Consider the following 20,024-nt stretch of genomic DNA (forward strand, 5'->3'; position numbering starts at 1 on the left):
GGTGATGGTAAATATAACCCCACCAAAGGAAACTGAAATTGCTTGACAAAATGGGTGCCATGACTTTTGATTCATGGAAATAAAAACAAAAGTTGTATGGGAGCCCCCTCTCCCTTAAGTCGAAGCGGTTTGTAACTATTATAGAAACCATCTTCGGCCCCAAAACCCTCAGATGCCAAGTTTCACGATGATCGGTTCAGTAATTTCCGAGTCTATAGGGAACACAACAGCACCATGATAGAGGTGCCTCAACCTGTTCAACTCTTACTCAGTCTGGGATCCAAGTTCGCTCTACCGCCCCCAATCACAACACCAAAAACATTTTATCATCTAATAGCAGATATTGAAGGAATAATCGAAACGACAGAAGATGAAGATGTCAAGATCCGCAACCGTAGCGCAGCGGCTAACAAAATAATTAACCACATCCACACGCAGAAAAATAGAACACGATGCAGTCCTTCAGATAAGTTCTACAAAAACGCTATTATTGCCACAAAACAATTCCTAAAATCTGATCCGAGCATCATCGTACTCGAAGCCGACAAAGGTAACGTAACAGTAATGATGAAACGCGAAGATTACGATGCAAAGATGGAAGCACTAATCGGGGACCACAGCACATATTCAAGCCTAGCTCGCGATCCTACAAACGGTTTTCAAACTAAGAACAACGAGTTCGCAAAAAGGTTAGCAGATTTAAAATTAATCAACAGGGCAACAGAATTAAAGCTAAAAACGTACAAAGCAACCGCCCCTTGCATCTACGGGACACCCAAGGCACACAAAGTAGGCTTGCCATTAAGACCAGTAGTACCATGCATGACGTCACCATCTTATGAATTGTCCAAATATATAGGACGAATACTCCAAGCATCGATCAACAGCAAATACAACGTCAAAGATTCGTTTGAGTTCTGCGATTTCATCAACAATGTTGTACTCCCACCGGATCACATCCTCGTTTCTTTCGATCAGAGATGCCATTCTCTACCGAGAAAAACGGAGAACGGAGAAAAAAACACCCCCGTGCGATTGTTGCAAATCACCCGGGTGAGATTTTTCGATCCTCTCCACACATTATTCGCACCCCGGTTTCGAAAGCCACACACACCTTAGTTCAATAGCTCCAGCGTGCGACGATTTGTCACTGTAGAGCACCCCAGTGAAAACACAGAACCGACTAGTTGAAGCCACCAAAAAGCAAAGCCAAAAACAAACACGACGGTGTGCGTAATAATAGCATCAACAAACGATGAATGTTTCGGACGAGTGGTTCAGCTTCGTATGTGTTGGTAAACGCTACAAGCTAAGCCAGCTACCGTCGCTGTCGCTCTCCGTGGTGAAAACATTTTTTCACTGTAGTGTGTGTTAGCTCTGTCGTGTTGATTTACAGATTCTCTACAGAGGTTCGGCTAAAAATCTCTGAGGTGCGTTTCAGAGAATCTCTACAGAGAATCGAAAACCGAGCACGTGGGTGATTCTCGTAAGAGAAATTGCAAGCCTGCTTTCGATGTTGTTTCGCTTTTCACCTGTATCCCCCGAGACCTAGTTCTCCGCAACATCATCTACAACTGGGACGCGACATTTCTGGGATTGATAAAAGGAAGAGGTTTGAATCCCTTGAAAAGATATACGTACATACATCAGTTTAGAGGTATAATTCATTTCGTACTGCGTAAAATTTCTACTATTCTTCAAGTGGAGCAAAAATTGCCAAAATATGCAAGTAACATTAATATTAAAGATCAATCTATACTCAATATGACCAAGGCAATTGTATTTCAAAAGCGTTTCCAAAAACCTGTTATTATTTGTTTTCTTTGAATAGTCCAGAACAATATGTTTTTTTTGGCCCGCTAGTAAATTTCATTTCTGAAATTTTACCCGATTGTTGAAAATTTTGGCCACCCATGCTCTAAATCCTTTAGAATTTTGGAAAAAAAAATTAAAAAGGTAATTGTAGTTAATTCAATAGGATCAATCAGCAAAACTGAGTTCTGCGATTAAATTTGCATTAAAATTTAAATCTCAGATTTAAAATTCTAATTGAATCTTTTACAACTGATTTGGTCCAATTCATACTTTTGATTCTGATTTTTTTTGTTATTCTCTACTAAAGAAAATACCCTGAATTCAGAATATTATGAAGATCAGAATTTAGACATTTTCAAATTATTATTATCATAAAAACGCTCTCAAAGTTGAATTGCGAAGTTCATTGAACGATTCTCTAAACATTTTCAATCTCATCTTATTCCAGATTTATGATTTTGTGTCCTGAACATATAATCTCCATTTTAAATCATTGATTTCGAAAGTAACTTTGTCACATTTGGAAGAACTTTTGAAAAAAGCTTCTTTATTTTTGATAACGATTTTTACAAAATAAATTTAAAAAAATATTTTAAAATTTTAATCCGTTTTAAATTTCAGAAGATTCTCCACATTACATGAACACGTTTTTTTTTGGGTATTTAAGAGATTTCTGAGTGAAATAAACATTTGGTTTCGAAAAATAAATTTTGCAATTCCTGCTTTACTCTGATTGTAACTTTGATTCTCAATTTTCTTTATAGGAATTTCGTTTGTAGTTTGATATAAAGATTCTAATTTGAAATTTTGAATTGTGGGTATGAATAGAATACGATTTTGCATTTTGAATTTCAATGTTGAACTGAAGTCTGAAATCTTAATATTACTTATCAATAGTTGTCACGACTAGGAGTCGACACGTCTCATCTCAGCGAAACTCAACAGCAGTTTTATGACATTTCGGTAAATTAATATCAATAATGTTCGAAAATGCCGTATGTAAAATAATAATAATAACCACAGGAGGTAGAAAATTAGAAGTTATACATTTGAAGTTTTGCGCCATTTGTAACAAGTAATGAATCAAAGATCAATCTAAGAATCAAAGTTTCTGAGAATATTATATTTAATTCGTTACATAAGCATTTGGAAACAGTAAGTTAACAGTAAGATAGCTATTGCTAAGTGTGATTTTTTAAATTAAAACACAATATTAAAATTCACAGTTATTCTAAAAGGCACGTAGGCACGACTAACAGAAAACTACCATTGATGTTAATCCGGAACGACCATCGATGGTCTAAGGTGAATTCGTAATGTTAAAAATATTATAAAAACGTATTCAAAAGTGATCATCATAACAGGTTCTCTGATAGTGCTGTAATTCATACAAAGTCGTGTTTGGAGGTTAGGAAGGTCACGCAGTAGAGTTGTAGGTCGAATCCAGGAGTTTAACTAAGAGAAGCATTAAACGTAAGCAATTTGAATTTGTATCCAATAAGATATATTCTAAACCATTGTTAACTTTCAGAAATATTTTAATACAGTCTAAAACGTATTAAAAAATTGGAATTGTTGCTTCCCGAAACTCCACAATAGTCATGAGGGAAGCACCTATTCTGCTCTTGATGAAGCTCATTCCAAGAGATTAATAAGTAAATGAAAAGAGTTTTAATACCTTTCTTTAACTTTTTCTAATCCAGATATTATAATGTGATGTTATTAAATTGAAGTTATTAAATAAATCGTGAATTGAATTATGCAATTAACAGCATAATTCGTTTTCGATTAGATAGTTGATCAGTTCTCCACAATGTTTGCACGTGATAGATTAACAATTATTCGATTAGATATCATACATAACGCTTATTTGAAGGCACCATAACGAACTGTATACAGTTTCTTTGTATTTTTAAAATATTATGTGTTCTTTAAAACTGCATATGGAAAAAGATTCATAGGGGTCCCCAGTGAAAGATTGCCCCGGGCCTAGATAGAGCCATTCCTATCGCATCGAATCACGGTATAATCCGGGGAGAATAGTTCACAGGATGGTACTGTTGCATCAAGCCAGATTTCAGCGAAAGCATAGATGTCATAACCGATCTGGAGGCGAAAAATTAAGAAATTTTCGATTTCATGCCACGATAGTATTTAGTTCAAAATCAGCAAAGTTTCCACGATCCGGGCGGATTCTTAAAGGCGAGGGGCGATCACTTAACACATCAGAATTTAAAAATTGGTACTTGCCTAATAACAGAGGCTGGATAGCCTCGTTGCCTTCTTCGAATAGAGGGCCGGAATGACTGCTGATGCTGGTTGTGTAAAGTATGCACTGGCTTTAAATGGAATGTTTCAAAGTTGCCATATGTGGTCTTCTTCAATTGATTTTTTTCGGTAATTTACGACGGTAAAAAACTGCTGTTTTTTACGTTTCGGCTTACTGAATTTAGGCCATTCTTAGAAAAAAAAAACTTGTTTTGCCACGTGTTTCCTTTACGTCCGTCGCTCGATACATCGACAGTAAAACAAAAAAATTTCTCATAAAATGAATTACAAACCACTACAAAAGGCTTATTAAACATGGGAATGTTTATAAGGCATCTCCAATATAATTTTACATAGATTGGTTGTAGGAATAATATAAAGCCAAAAAACGGAATAAACATTCAATTTCAATGAAAAATGACACAATTTAGTAAACGAAACAATTATGAATCTTAGTGGAAAAAAATCCTAAGGTTCCAAATCGAAATTTTATTTCGAAAAAATAGGTTAGATACGGAACATTATGTTCACCTCTTGGTCTGGAAAGATGTTTTAAAACAAAAAAATGAGAGTAATTCTAGAGTTTCTTTTGATTAGGTCGTATGAGCCACCTGATATGTTTCGATAAAATCACTGTTGAAGTTTTGAAACACATTTTTAATTCTGGTATTTTAAAAATCACTGTAAATGGTCTGAAATTTCTCTATACGATGCAGAAATGAATAAAGAAGTGCTACTGTATTCGACATGGCCATTGGTTCAGTTATTTTCACTGAAGATGTTTTTATGACCTTCTGAATCTCCTACTTGGTGCTAACGTCGTTTTGCAACCGCATACATTTTATCAGAAAACTTGATCGTATTTACCTGAAATTTCGTTATTGTCTTCGAATTGCTTGTAGTACTGAAATTTATCACAAGAGGAATTAGTAGTGTTATGTCGAGGTGTCCGTTTAGTGATTTCTGGAATCGGTGCTGTAGGGGACAGTTCATAAAGAATGTTTAAGAAGCCTGGGACATTGTTGGCTACTTGCTGTGATACTCCGATAACTGTTCAAAGAGTGCAGACATTTTCCAATGCTATCATAGCTAATTTGGCTGTTTCTGTTAGGAAAAAAAAGAAGATGATATTTTGCCCAATTCAAAGTTCCTTTTATTAAACTTACCTAGCAACGTTTTGATGTCATCTGTTTTATTGGCAGAGCTAAAACCACTAGAACTAACAATTTCTTTCAACTACTAAACCTTTTAACATTTCTACTGAAGTATTTATAGAGAAAATGCATTTGGTCGCAAGAACCAAAATGCCGAACTGTTGTTTTAAGACCTTCGTTTTGCACGATAGTTCCGTGCAGTGCAAAACGTCGCAAAAACCAAAATGCACTCAAAAACAAAAAACTCATCATACGTCCTAAATTAAAATCAATTTGGTAAAGTTATTAAATATTCATTGATCAAATGAAACCAAATTCTTACAGAACAAAGAACTCATCAATACTGATGTTATGAAATCGCTTGGTACATCTTTGTACCTGAAAATGTTCACATTTTCATATGTGATGAAAGAAATTAGAGAAACATGAACTATCAAAGAACGGAAGAACATAAGCCGTAAATATCATGAAAATTTCGAAAAAGATACAACGGCTCACCGACAGGACTTGAACCTGCAATCTCCGCTTCGGTACAACGGCGCGTTAGCCAATTCCACCACGGTGAACGTGATGGAACCGGCGAACACGAGCAATCGAGCAATCGAGCTCGCTCGGCTAAAATCCCGAGTCGATGGGTGGGGTTAGAGAAACAAGAGAGATCAATAGAGGGAAAGATCACATGCGGGATATACATGGTGTTTCGATAGAAGGTCCAACAGTTGATCGGCAGAGCTCGATTGCTCGTGTTCGCCGGTTCCATCACGTTCACCGTGGTGGAATTGGCTAACGCGCCGTTGTACCGAAGCGGAGATTGCAGGTTCAAGTCCTGTCGGTGAGCCGTTGTATCTTTTTCGAAATTTTCATGATATTTACGGCTTATGTTCTTCCGTTCTTTGATAGTTCATGTTTCTCTAATTTCTTTCATCACATATGAAAAAAAAAGAACTCATCTTTATCGATAGTTTGCAGTAGATAACTCGGTTTTGTTTATATTGGTTCATACGACGTAATCAAAACAAACTCTAGAATTCGTATATTTAAGCAAGACACGACGCTCAAAAGGACATATTTTTCTGATAACATTGTCTATAATTAAAGAAAATGGTAAAATATGCCATTGCATTCGGTTTGCTATCACTCTTATAAGGAAAAAATTATGTTCTATATACTTTCATGAGAGGAGAAAATGATATTATTAAAGAATATTTTCCCTATAAGATGTTATTTTAATGATTATTTTTCAAATCGAACACTCTATGGATCCGCTTCTAAAATCATTCTTACTTATTTAGTACCTTAATCTAGTTTTAGATTTAAAGCGATACTTTACAAAATTTACACGATAACACTCACTGGTGAGTGGCTTTTAGACTACCGTAAACTGGGGGAACTTTGATCACTTTTTTCATTCATTTTTGAATATTTTGGAAGAGGTTGCTTTTCCGTAATACCTAAAAGCTTTAAAACCCTTACTGAGGTGAGGAGTATCAAACATGATCATTGATTGCAGTAAATTCAAACGGCATTTGTGGTCATAATTAAATGTTTGTTACAAAACCAGATTTCGAGTTTCGGGGTAACTTTGATCACTTTGGTTTAAACGTATCTCAACATCTTCAAATTTATTGTTTTGATGTCATTTAGCACAGAAGGCTCAAAATATCGATAACAGTATTTTTTGTTTGGACTCGAATGAATTTTTCAACGTTTTTTTAAAAAACAAATATACTCAAAAGATGGACAATGTTGCTGCATACATTTAGGGGCAAAAATTATAAACATTTCTTTATATTTTTTGGCCTTAAAAACAAATGAAATTTCATCTTCATGCAATTCCCTGAGTCCTCGCACTGTTCCTATGTTCTTTTTTTCTTCAAACCGAATCATTTGATAGAGTTTTTAGCCATTTTTTCTATACGAGCTTTTTCATGGAAAATGACCGATTTTTTTTCAATATCCAAAAATTATCATCAAATGACCATAAATATAACACTTAAACTAAACCCAAACCAAATAAAAAGTGGAACTTTCACTTTAAACAACTCATAAGCTCCTAAATGCTTAAATTTGATCAGGAGAGATGTTTGTTTGTGAGCCTTCAAAAACCAAGGTATTTTAAGATTTTAAAATTACATTTGAAGTAATATCAAAAATCTTCTAATAAAAACCAAATTTAGCTTATTTGTAACTTAATATATAGGCTTTCAAACGTAGTTAACAGTTTTCAGATATTCTATCTTTAAACTTAGTTAATGATGATTATCTGCAAAAATTTCATGTTGATCAAAGTTACCCCGCTGATCAAAGTTCCCCCAGTTTACGGTAGTTCACTTTTCATCTTTTTTCACAGATCAAAGCTGGACTCGTATGAGTTGTTCCTCATGCATTTTCAAGTATTTATGCCAAATTTAAGATCTTTTGAACAAATCTCTGTTCTGCGCAATGAGTTTTTGTTAAAAGGCAATTTTTTTTAGAATCTTCCTATTATAGTTCAAGCAAACCAGTGTTAATAATTATAGAACGATAATTTTTTTATGCATGGATGTTGATTTGAATTGTATAAATGTTTTTGTGAATCTGTTTTAGGTAATCGTTGAAAAAAACCGAAAAAATTTAAAAAAAATCATAAACTACGGATTTCTACAGAAATTTCACTCACAAGTTAAAAGTTTAAAATCTGCAATAAATCCGAGAAAAATATTTTTCAGAAAACCATTTCTTTAAAAAACAAAAGGCTGTTTTTTTTACCTTTTTTGATAAAACAAATATACAAATTGAATATGTAGCGGTAAAGTTATTTTCAGATGTCTGCAACAAATTTGAATTGTTAAAATATTTTTCATTCTAGTTTTCTCCAGACCAACTTGTGCCCAAGCAAAAATAACACAATTATGATTTAAAAACTGATGCATACTTATTTGAATAACTTTGCTCCTATTCTTACGATAATTTCATATCAAACACCAAATGAATGGTTATAATCAGGGCTATCTTAAAAAGAAAAGATTTTGTGAATTTTTTTTTCGGATTTATTGCAGATTTTAAACTTTCAACTTGTAAGTATAACTTCTGTTTATGTTTATGATTTTTTAAATGTTTTTCGGTTTGTTTTGAACGATTATCTCAAACAGATTCATAAAAACATTAAATCAACCACCAGTTACATAAAAAAAAATTATCGTTTTTCATTAACAGTGGCTTGCTGGAACTCTGATGAGCAAATTTTCAAGAAAAATTGACTTTTTTCACCAAAACTCATTGCGCAGTACAGAGTTAATGACGCAGTACATAGTTCAATATATCTCAAATTTGTCGGAAATACTTGAAAATGCATGAGGATCAACCCATATGAGTCCACCTTTGATCTGCGAAAAAGCAGAAAAGTAAACTAGTCTAGTGGCTATCCACAAAATTAAACAAATGAAGGGCTAGGGTCGATCATACATTATCTCATCTAGTATCTAAATATAGAAATGAATGCTGGTTTATTGCGACTATTCTCATCATTTTGAGTCAATAACAAGAAAAAAAATGCTGACGTTACTCCCAATGTCTTTCCAAATTTTTAGATAGAACTAACCATTCCAAAAGGTTTCACGTCATCTGACGTGATTGAAAAGTATTTCGTTGTCGGTAATTGCACAAAGTTTAAATAGAAGCTCAATTCGTTGCCCGGTGAAAGTTCGACAACGTGGCACATTTCTACAAAAGCAACTCCATAAATAAGCACCTTCTTTGCTGGGAGCTGGTGGTGGACAGAAGTTGAAGCTGATGGGTAACTTATCCAACCCAACAACCCACCCAAGTCTGCTGAGCTTGCAACCGACTTGCACCGGGGATGATGACGCGACGGAGTCTCCACCATGCCACAGTTAGCTTTCGCCAGGAGGTCACACCCATTTGCTGTCAAATGTTGTTTCCCGCGGTGTGACACATCGTCGAGAGTGAGTTGATGCACCCGGGCGGAATGCTTCCGGAAAACAAAACATCTCCAGAAAAATCCCATCCGTCTTGCTTGCGACACCAGAGAGAGAGACTGAGTTTTGTAAGTTTATTTTTTCCTGTTTTTCTGTTGTTTATCAGACAAAAACAACCTCACCACTAACTAGTGCGCACCTAGACTTTGAGTTAGGGTGTTTCAGGTTTCATTTATTTTAAAATCAATTTAAATTACAACAATCCTAAAGCGATGGGTTACGACTTTTGAAAATGGATAAAAAATTCAAAAAATTGAAAAATTACACAATCTACCGCTCTAAAAAAAACCAGTCCTGCGTGTGTCTCCAGAAATAAAACTGAGGACGACGACGATGATGTTGATGATGATTTTAGTGGGCTGAAGTGGTGTAAAATGAATGTACGAAAGCATTCTTAGCAATATCGCGCAGCCAGCATCACTTCTTGTTGTCTCGGGCGACAAAGTGTTTCCCAGAGCTACACAGTACCTGAGAATTCCCAGATCTCAACCTCCCACCTTATCTCATCCCAGGAGCTTCCGAAACAAACCAAACGAAAACGGCGACGACAACAACAGCAACAAACAGCTAGAAAAGTGCCAGGCAAGTTGTGTCACTGGCAAACAAACATGTACAGCAGCACTACAGATAGTGAGCGGCTCCTCTAGGATTGTGAACGGTGGCACAACCAAAAAAAAAAATCCTCCAAGAAAACGGAAATCCATCCTTGAGTCGGCAAGAGAAAACAAGCTGACACAGCACTCTGGCACCGCCAACCGGAAGCAGACATGCCGTCAAGATCTTGTAAAATGTGACAGCGCATTACCCGGGACTCATTTTCCGGGGCGGGCAGCCACTGTCGAGCATTCGAAAACCAAACCAAGACAGCGCTACAGTGACAGCGAGCGAGAGAGCGAGGTTTCATTCCAACGGGAAAAGTCCTTTTTGAAGATGTCACCTAAATATCGGAAATTCCGGAAAGGTAGATTACTGTGCTAGTGCGACAAGTTTTTGCTCAATTGTTAGTATTAGAGCTTAAATCTATCAGATAGTTACTTTCTTAGTGATCGGATATGCAAAATTTGGACAGTAAATTTGGAAAAGTACTATCCTGGGGACCGTTATAATAACGAAGAGAGAAATAAAATATACACAATATTTACAAAAATCAAACAAACTTTCACAAAATTTCTATTGGTTCAAAAGTGTGAGGATATTCTTTAGAACATTCACAAAGTTCAAAACAAGCGTCGGAGTAAAGCTCATGATTTGCAACTACGCTAAAAGATCATCATGAAAGTAACTTCCCGGTAATACCAGCACTTCAAACTATGAATAAACGATAATCTTAACCCTCTAGTGCCAAACCCCGCCTCTGGATGATGTTCAGGATCACCCCTGATGGCTTGGATCGATAGCATCAGACCTTTCTTTGATAGAATTAAAACGCACTCATTCAAACATCATTACAAATAGTGGACTGTAAAGTCTGTTTCACATAGAATCTGGTCGGATAAAATAGATCATTTCTCCGCAAAGAAATAACGTACAACAAAAGTAAAAATGTCATTTTGTAGGATTAATACAAAAAAATCATTCGTCAGCTTTTCGGATGAATTTTCGAACTTTTTTTGTGATACCACCAATCATTTTCTACACAGTACTGCTGGTAACCTCATTCGCCATATTGTTCCACCACTTTTCCATTTGAGTGGTTTTTTTCATGGTTCTGCCACATTTCTTCAGTTTGCCCTTAACTATTGCCCAATATTTGTCTATGGGACGAAAATCTGGACAGTTTGGTGGATTGATACTTTTTTCAACAAAATCGATCTTGTTTCCTTATAACGCCATCCCGGCTGTAGTGGCAGCTTGCCAGGCAAGCTTGCCGAAAAACAATTCTGTGTTTTTGAGAAAAAAAATCTGAATTTCTGTGATTTTACCCAAAAATTCTGTGATGGTTTTCTGTGATGCCTTTTCCTTTATTTTCATAGAAAATTCATGATAAATTGGGTATTTTTTACATTTAAGTTTGGCAAAATCAATTAAAATTACACATCCCATCATACTTTTTTAATTTAAGGTAAAAAAATCCAAATTTCGTATTGGCTCAAAAATCATATTTTTGGAAATCGAGTCAAAATTAAAAAATTCTGTGAAATCTGTGAATTTTTAAAAATTCTGTGTTCTGTGACACAGATTCTGTGATGAAAATTTGCTCAAAATTCTGTGAAATTACAGATTTTTCTGTGATTTCGGCAACCTTGTTGCCAGGTCCAGCCAGAACTTCACCGGACCTTTGTGGGACCGAATGAATGGCAAAACCCTCTTCTGGAGACATTCTTCTTCGTGAACATTTCCATTCATTGTGTCCCCAGTGATGAAAATCTTAGTCTTCTTCCCACAACTACAGATCCCTTGCCAAATCATCAACTAACGAGCAAATTTATCGGAATCAACTTCTCGGTAATTAAGAGTAATACCAGCACTTCAAACTATGAACAAACGAAAATCTTATCCCTCTAGCGCCCAACCCCTCATTTGGAAGGGGTCCACTAAGATCTACATAAAACCAAAGCTGATTGTTAATCTAACAACCAATTCTAATAAAAACGATTCGACAATTAGTTGTCGAAAGCCTTAGCTAAGAGAATTTAAAAAAAAAATGAGAATACCAATATTGGTCCTAATTTTCGAATAACCATAAGTTTGATAGCCTCAGAAATCCGTGAACCACGTGTGTTTCGATTTAAAATAAAATGATTGGCAATTAGGTCGAAGAGTAACCGACCGCCATTCTGGATTGTTTTTAAGGGAAAAATATTTTTGGTTAGGTAGGAAAGAGGACACATGAACCCCGTCTAAAGGCGGGGTTGGGAAAAAACGACAACAATTCGAAATAATACGTATAATATTCACTTTTTCAACATGTTGAACATGAAACAATTTTAACAAAATATATATAAAATGTATCTATTAGTTAGTGTTGGTATGTTTCAAAATATAGGAAATATTAGATGAAGTGAGTAAAAACTACAACCAAAAAATACTAAAAGTCAAGTTCTTTAGCTTATACAATTTTCGAAAAAAATGTCAAAAATTTATCCTCATCTGTTAAGTTTTTCGTAGATCCAAAGTTGTTTTCAATTATAAGAATAATTTTTATTAATAATTCAGCAAAAAATATGAGCTCTCGAGGGATGTAGATCTACTACGAATTTGTTTGTTTTATAATCATAGCAACTTTCAAAAGTAAAAATTTGTCTTAAAAAGTCGTTCTTCTGAGAGATTTGTTAATACCAAATTGGTTCTAGTTGAATTCTACTACCCAACTATAAATTCTGTCTAGTTTTTCATTATTGATGTAGATAAATATAAAGCACGTTGGCAATTGAAATATATTTAATTTTTTTTAAATTTTCATAAATAAACCCTTTTCTGTTAAAGCTTGACAAAAAAAAAATGGAAAAAATTACAGAGCAAACTTTCCATATTTTAGCTAATTTGCAAAACTCTGTAAACTTTGATTTTTTTTTCAATAGTTTATTTACGTTTTAACCTTAGAACTTTGGTATGATTCGGTGATTTTTTTTTAAGATTTTCTAACGGTATTGATACGATCTTACTATCTTCCTGAGGCAGGCGCGGTCCTTGAGCTTGTTCTTCTTGATTGATTTTACAAATTTTCAAATATCGACCAATAAATAGAACTTGAATGTCTAATGCAACAACGTTGAGTTTGAAATAGTAATGAGAGAATGCTGAACACGTTTTACCTTCAATTTTATATAATTGAACTAAATCAGAGGTATTTAAAAATAAGTTTAAAATTAGAGAAGAACTCAAAACTAAACCATACGATAAACATATTTTTTTTTAAATTCATTTTTAGTTGTTTTACCATAAGCATTCGCGACTTATTGAATAGATGATTTTCGTATTTTGTTTACTAGTGAGTTAAAAAATATAGACTTTTGAGCTCAGCTCATTAAGGAATTTGTTGCCATTTTATAAATGAATATAATACACTTGTTTTTCTATTTCAGAAAATGTCAAGAAATTTTTCGCATATGTTTTTTCCAAAGGTTCAGATAACGAAGTTTTATTGATTCTCTTCTCATTTAGAAACTAAACGATCGAAAAAGCTTATATTCGAAATACGTTTTTGAAAACTATTGCTATGAATTTAAAACTGATTTGTAAACTTTTTTTTCTTATTCTGGTAAAAAAAGCTGAAGAATGTTTCGGAAATATCGTATTGTTTTTATCAATTCTTAAATTCATTTCTCATTGGAAAATGTTTTGGAAGAGCGTTTCAATCTAAGCTTAATTCTGAAATAAAATTATTAAGTATGGTTCTGAATTCTGGAGCTTTACGAACTCTGCTTTGAACTTTAACCCTTCGTTTCGATTGTAACAAATTGGCAACAAATAATGTATGGCTTGAAAAGAAAACATGAATTTTATTCCTTGAAGTACACATTATTCCCTATTTATAAACGATTTTTCAAGAATAAATAAAAAACTGGAAATGTAGAATCATTTTCTGATAAACAAGGCAATGAAATTCACAGTTTTCTAAGGTACGAAATTCATTATTTCTGCTTTCGTTTTTTGAGATACAAGTTCAGCATCTTGAAAAGGTGAAAATTCACTTAATAAATTTTTGCGCGTTTCTTTACTGTGAAATGTTATAAAGAAAAATCGAAGATAAATATTTTGAATGATTGGTCAACATTCTTGATGAGTGCGCGTAGTTTTGACTTCTGATAAAAGTTACATTAGTTTTCTTATTTTTTTTAAATTGAGCATCCTGGAATTTGACGTTATGTTAAATAAATTTGAACCCAAAATGTCATTGGCAGTCTTTAAATCATGAATATCATAAACTTAAAAACGCGGTTTGTGATGCCAAAAAGAGTGTTTTCACAATTAAATTTTCTTGCATTTTAAACAAATTTAAAATTTCCTTGAGTCGTAACATTTTATCATTCTAGGTTAAGTTCAATCAATGGAATAATTTGTCAATTTCTGTATTATGAATACGTTAAAACCATTAAAACATTTTTCCAACTAGCATATTAAGGTAAACCAGCACAGAAAACAGAAACTGAAATTTTCGATCAAATACAGATAAATACAGATTTTTTTAAAAACCATCTGGCAACCCTGGTACTCACTGACAGCTTCCATAATAAGTAGACCTACATTTGAATGGATTTCTGAACCCATTTCTCAATATGCTGTGTTGTACAGCATTACAGAGAACGCTTACGAAATTTAACTTTTACCCACAATCACAGAATTCGACAATTTATTTTGTCGAAAACACAGAGTTATCTTTAGGGATCCAAAAAAGCAAGCGAGGTATTCTACTCTACACACAAAATTTTAAATTCAGAACCAAATTATGAAAAAAGAGTTAGGTACAACGAGATCAAATCTAGACTAAAAACTAATGCAAAAAACCTCAAAAACCCATCCCAGTTCTAAATTTTTCTTCACTTTTTCTTAATTATCTCACTTGTTCATAGAAATTCAGGTCTGAATATAAAATTTTAAATTAAACCCATTTCGAAGGTTCTGATTCCAAAACTCAAAATCAAAATTGTATTCCTATTTTCGTATTTCAGATTCTGTATCCAAAATAGTTCGAATCAGAAATGAAAAGCTGCTTTGAAATCCTGGTTGAAATTTGATTTTGCATTTCATATAAAATTCCAATCATGTTTTTTTGAGATTATAAACATGTTCAATATTTTGATAAAAGTTTTCCGAATATGGAAAAAAAGGTTTTATCTTGGAATTCAACGTTCTGAAACTTGATTTTTACACCAAATTCAAAAATGTCAAACCCAAAATGAAATTCAGATTTGGATCTTTTGAAATTCTTATTTTAATTCAGATTGACAATACAGATTAAAAATAAATAATTCAAATAGTGAAGTTAGATTGAATCTGAACTACTACAGAGTTTAAATAGTAGATTCATGAATGAGGGCTCTAAAACTTGGCTCATAAAATTCATATCTGGAATAAGATTCGCAAAACGTATTTTTTAAAACGTATTTAAAAAATATCTTCCACAGGATTTTCATATAGAATTGATTCCCTATGAAAAATATTTGCTATTTAAGAAACATGTAACTGATCTTCACCTAAAAAATCAACTCAAAATTCTTTATTTTCTCGGTGTATTATTAAACATTATTAACACATTAAGGATACCTGAATTCGGCATTTTATATTTCAGAAACCAATAGACAAAATATTGCAAATTTTGTAACTAAATTGAGTAACTGAAAGTGTTGTGTTAAATTTTGTAAAATGATGTTTCATTATGAGATTCATAACATTTGAATTATGCTTTTTAATGGAGCATACTAGCGGCAAGCTTATAAACGAGATATCTCGTAGTTTTTTCCGAAATGTGTTAATGTTGAAGTATTTTATGCCAAACTTATTTAAAATCAAAATCATTAAATTGGTTAAAGTTTTCATCAAGAAATTTTTTTCCGAAAATCTAATGATTTTTTCTTTTTTTTTTTAAATGATTCATTTTCTTCAAAGGTTAAAATCTTTGAATTTGCAAAACATCTCGGTGGATTGGGCTTGTTTCATTGTTGTATAGAATAAGTTTTTTTATAAGGAAAGGCTCTACCTAAACAATCTTATTTTATGCTCAAATCAACTACGTTTGATATACCAGACTCTTAAACAGATTCAAAGATTTTTTACCATCGATGAAAGCGAATTTAGCTCACCTTTTAAGTTTTGGAAGAATTTTCTGAAGCTACGAAAACTTTCAATGTAAAAAAACTTAAAAATGAGTAATCATATAATTACATACATAATTTGATTTTTTTTTGTATTCGTGGATTGTTGGGCAAAAATCATAGGTAAAAATCTGCCACCAAAACCTACGGCCTTGCGTAGAGCTATGTTTTGTATTCTTTCAAACTTCGTAGAGTTTACATCTTTCGTTTTTTTTCTGTTACATTTCGTGGTATTTGTGATCATTCTACGTCCTAAGACTTTCTAAATTTCCTAAACCCTCTGCAATGACATTTTTTTCGATGAAAAAATCGCATCATCAAAACATATGAAGACTTACTTATTCTTATATAATTTTTGTTAAACTTTCACCACCAAGAACTGGGATATTTCAACTTTAACGAAACGTAAATATTCAACATGATTATCTACTACTTAACTTTGGATTTTTTTTTCTGCAAATCAATCCAGAAAGCTCTGACAACCTAACTGTTAGTAATTCTTTTAAGATAGAAAACACATTGGACCAAGGATTTCTGAGGCTACTAAATTGATGATTTATCGAAAAATATATGTATATAAAATATAAGGTGTCTATTGTCTATTGAATTTTTTGAGCAAGTTAAATTCCAACAATATGAATCAATCATTTAAGATCATCGCTAAACAATTATGTTTATTAACCCTTATCCACTTTAAAGTTTTACTATGACACTATTGGAAGTTTGGCGACTTGTAACTATATTCGGGTGCATCCAAATAAAACAATTTCTTCGGGTACCCTTTTAAAACCCATAAAATCTAAAAAAAATTTATCATTTCTTTTTTATGGTTGCAAAAAAAACTTCCTTATCAGACTTTGAGTGTCAATTTGACACTACTTGCTTAAAACTGATATCAATATCTCTCTTATTTATAGTCTTATTTATAGTTTTGGAAAACTCGTAATGTAACTCAAATATGTTTCTCAGATAATATTTACCTACAACACTTCAGTTTCCCGTTTTTTCAAAGAAAATTAATCTGAGAAAACATGCTTCATAAAAAGAATTTTTTGAGACCATGACCAAAAAAATGTAAAAAAGTGGTGCAAAACAACAAAATTGGCCAGTCAAATCAGCACCAACATGTGAAAAGGGTATAAAAAACAAAGTAAACAAAACACGTTTTCAGTGGATTCAAATAGCCCAGTATAAGCTCTACTTAACACAAAAACCGTTTTCAGTTTTTCAGTTTTCGTAAGATTTATAATGCATTTTGAGCAAAGGATCTAAAAAATTTAGAGCCATAAATTGACATTATCCTCACACAGATTTTTTTATACACCCTTTACTCCACAACAAAGAAAACGGTCTATATACAAAACATTAAAAGGGGAAGAAAGTCGAAAGCTATTCACTCACTCCTATAGCGAGAACCATAATCCTTTGTCAAAAAATAGGGGAAATTTTATCTCCATCTCGCTCCCACATATGAGACATACAGTACAAAGCAAAGGGTGTATAAAAGATTTAGACGAATTTCATACTCCAGCTAGGGTCTATAAACAATTGCGAGCTATTTTTTCATGATAACACCGTCGTATCGATAAAAACATATTTAGAATGATCCTACGCACCGTTTTGACCATATAGCCTTGCAAGATTCCTCATGAAATTTAATTAGCGATTTAAAAAAGATTGCAAAATTTTCTAACGCGTTTTTCTCGAAACGTCATAAATGAACATAGACCCTTTTCACGTGTTAGTGCTGAAACACTTTTCAAACAAACCAAAATGCTCTTCATTCGATATCTAAATGATTGAATCCTCCATTTATATCTTCCCCAGGTTACTGCTTCAACGGGGTGTGTCCGACGACGACGTCCCAGTGTGAGCGAATATGGGGCTACAGTAGCGCTGCGGCCGACCGAATTTGCTACGAGCAGTTCAACTCGAAGGGTTCAATCAATGGACACTGCGGGAAGGACGCCCAGGGCAACTACATCAAGTGCGAGCCAGAGTGAGTATCTTTAACTGGAACTATTTCTCTTTTTTTACACTAGATCTGAAACTAAATTCATCTGTTTAATTCTTCAATTTTAAATCAATTTTTTAAACTCTTTATCTCGATTTCGGTGAGATTTATCTAGTGTATTCAGGAATTTCCTATTTTTCAACTGGCAATTCATGTACTTTTTTAAAGCGAAACTTTTTAATCTTAAAAAGTACGGGGGAAAACGATGAAACAAAAAACCCTTGATTAGAGCAATCAATTTTCAAACGCCAAAATATACGGTCCAATCGTTTCAATGGCCGCAGCTCTAATAACTCCCAATGGCACCGTTCATTAGTGTACCGCAGCCAGCATCCATTGCAGAGGCATCTCGTGAACCAATCAATAAGCATCGTCAGTCAATACACGGTCGTCCGGGATGTGTGGTCCTGTGGTCCTAGGGCGGACTGATATAAGAATTGTATTCATTCAATAAACTTGGACCCGAGAGCCACCCTACCTTTAACTTTTGAACTTCGGTCGCCTGGGAATTAACTAGCAGCGGACCTACCGGAGCGTGGTAATCAACGCACTGACCCCTGCAGCCTGGTCCTAGCCGGCCGGATGAAGTTGGTAAGCGGGAGGCACCCGTAGGCCCAACAGGTTTCCCCAGCTAATGGGACGGTTTTAGCTTTGACTGATGCATGTTAAACCCGTATCTAGCTCGGATCGGAAAATGTTACCTACATCAAACACACTCCCTTTAAACTGTGCGTTAGAACTGCACATAAAAAACCCGATTTAATACACTTGACAGTGGATTGTAGCCTTTCTTACAGCCTGTAAATTATATTTGGGTACATATGTCACAAAATGAATTATGATTAATGAATTTCATACGCAGTAAATCCAAAAAGAATTTAGGAAATAAAAATTTGAAGTTTTTAATTGGAGATTTTTGAATGACTAGATTCTGGAATATCTTGTAAAATTTCGTTTCTATGACATTATAATCTAACTCAATTTACTCTTTTTGGAGTTATAGCATATGGTAACTTCAAAATGGAAGGGGTATAAAAATTAAGAATACAATTTGAAAAATGATGCCTGACCATGTATTTCAAATAATCCAACCTCTCAAGTAATGGAATACATAGATAAAATTATTGGATAAAATTTCAATTGCTAGAGTAAAATACGATACCGAAACGTAGAAAATCGGTAGAATAAATTTTGAAAATCAAAAATTTTGAAAATTTTGAAATCGCAATATTTTTAATTATGTAAGTTTGCCATTTTTTCAAGTGCCAAATTTTTCAATTTTGTCAATTTTGTCAAATTTGTCACTTTTGTCAAATTTGTCAATTTTGCCAGTTTTGTCAATTTTGTCAATTTAGTGAATTTTGTCGATTTTCTGATTGTCAATTCGGCCTATTTTAACATTTTTTTCAATTTTCTAAGATTTTGTCAATTTGTCAATCTCTTCAATTTTGTCAATTTTGTCAATTTGGTCAATTTTGTCAATTTTGCCAGCTTAATCAATCTTGTCAATTTATGAATTTTGTGGATATAGTGAATTTAGTCGATTTTGTCTTAGTCAATTTTGTCAATTCTGTCAGTACTATCAATTTTGTCAATTTTGTCAATTTTATCAATTTTGTCAGTTTTGTCAGTTTTGTCAATTTTGTCAATTTAGTGAATTTTGTCGATTTTATCATCGTCAACTTGGTCAATTTTGCAAATTTTCTCGATTTTGTCAATTTTCTCTATTTTGTCAATTTTATAAATTTTGTCAAGTTTCATGATTTTGTCAACTTTGTCAATTTTGCCATTTTTGTCAAATCAGTGAATTATGTCAAGTTTGTCAATTTCATCAATTTGGTCTATTTTGTCATTTTTTTTTTAATTTTGTCAATTTTGTCATTTTTCTTTTTGTCAACCTGGCCAAAATGGTTAATTCGGATAGTTTTATCTGTTTCTTCATTCAACTTTGTCGAATATTATTATTAGTTTTTTAGCTTTATATGCATGTTCCAAAAAAAAACCAAATGCTTCAAACTCTACTATGGAGGGCTTGGTGGCG

The 20,024-nt window shown here is 33.4% G+C and overlaps 1 protein-coding gene across 10 annotated transcripts in view; it reads left to right on the forward strand.

The window, feature by feature from the left end:
* Positions 1 to 20,024, forward strand: part of LOC129739173 (disintegrin and metalloproteinase domain-containing protein unc-71) — a 1,315,240-nt gene that overhangs the window by 1,115,861 nt on the left and 179,355 nt on the right. For all 10 annotated transcript variants that reach the window (XM_055730592.1, XM_055730589.1, XM_055730594.1 and 7 more), the window contains one exon: positions 17,797 to 17,968. In XM_055730592.1, the coding sequence (XP_055586567.1) occupies positions 17,797 to 17,968 (172 nt within the window). The remainder of the gene's footprint in view (positions 1 to 17,796; positions 17,969 to 20,024) is intronic.

Source organism: Uranotaenia lowii, chromosome 1 (genome assembly GCF_029784155.1).
Source record: "Uranotaenia lowii strain MFRU-FL chromosome 1, ASM2978415v1, whole genome shotgun sequence".
Classification (NCBI taxonomy): domain Eukaryota; kingdom Metazoa; phylum Arthropoda; class Insecta; order Diptera; family Culicidae; genus Uranotaenia; species Uranotaenia lowii.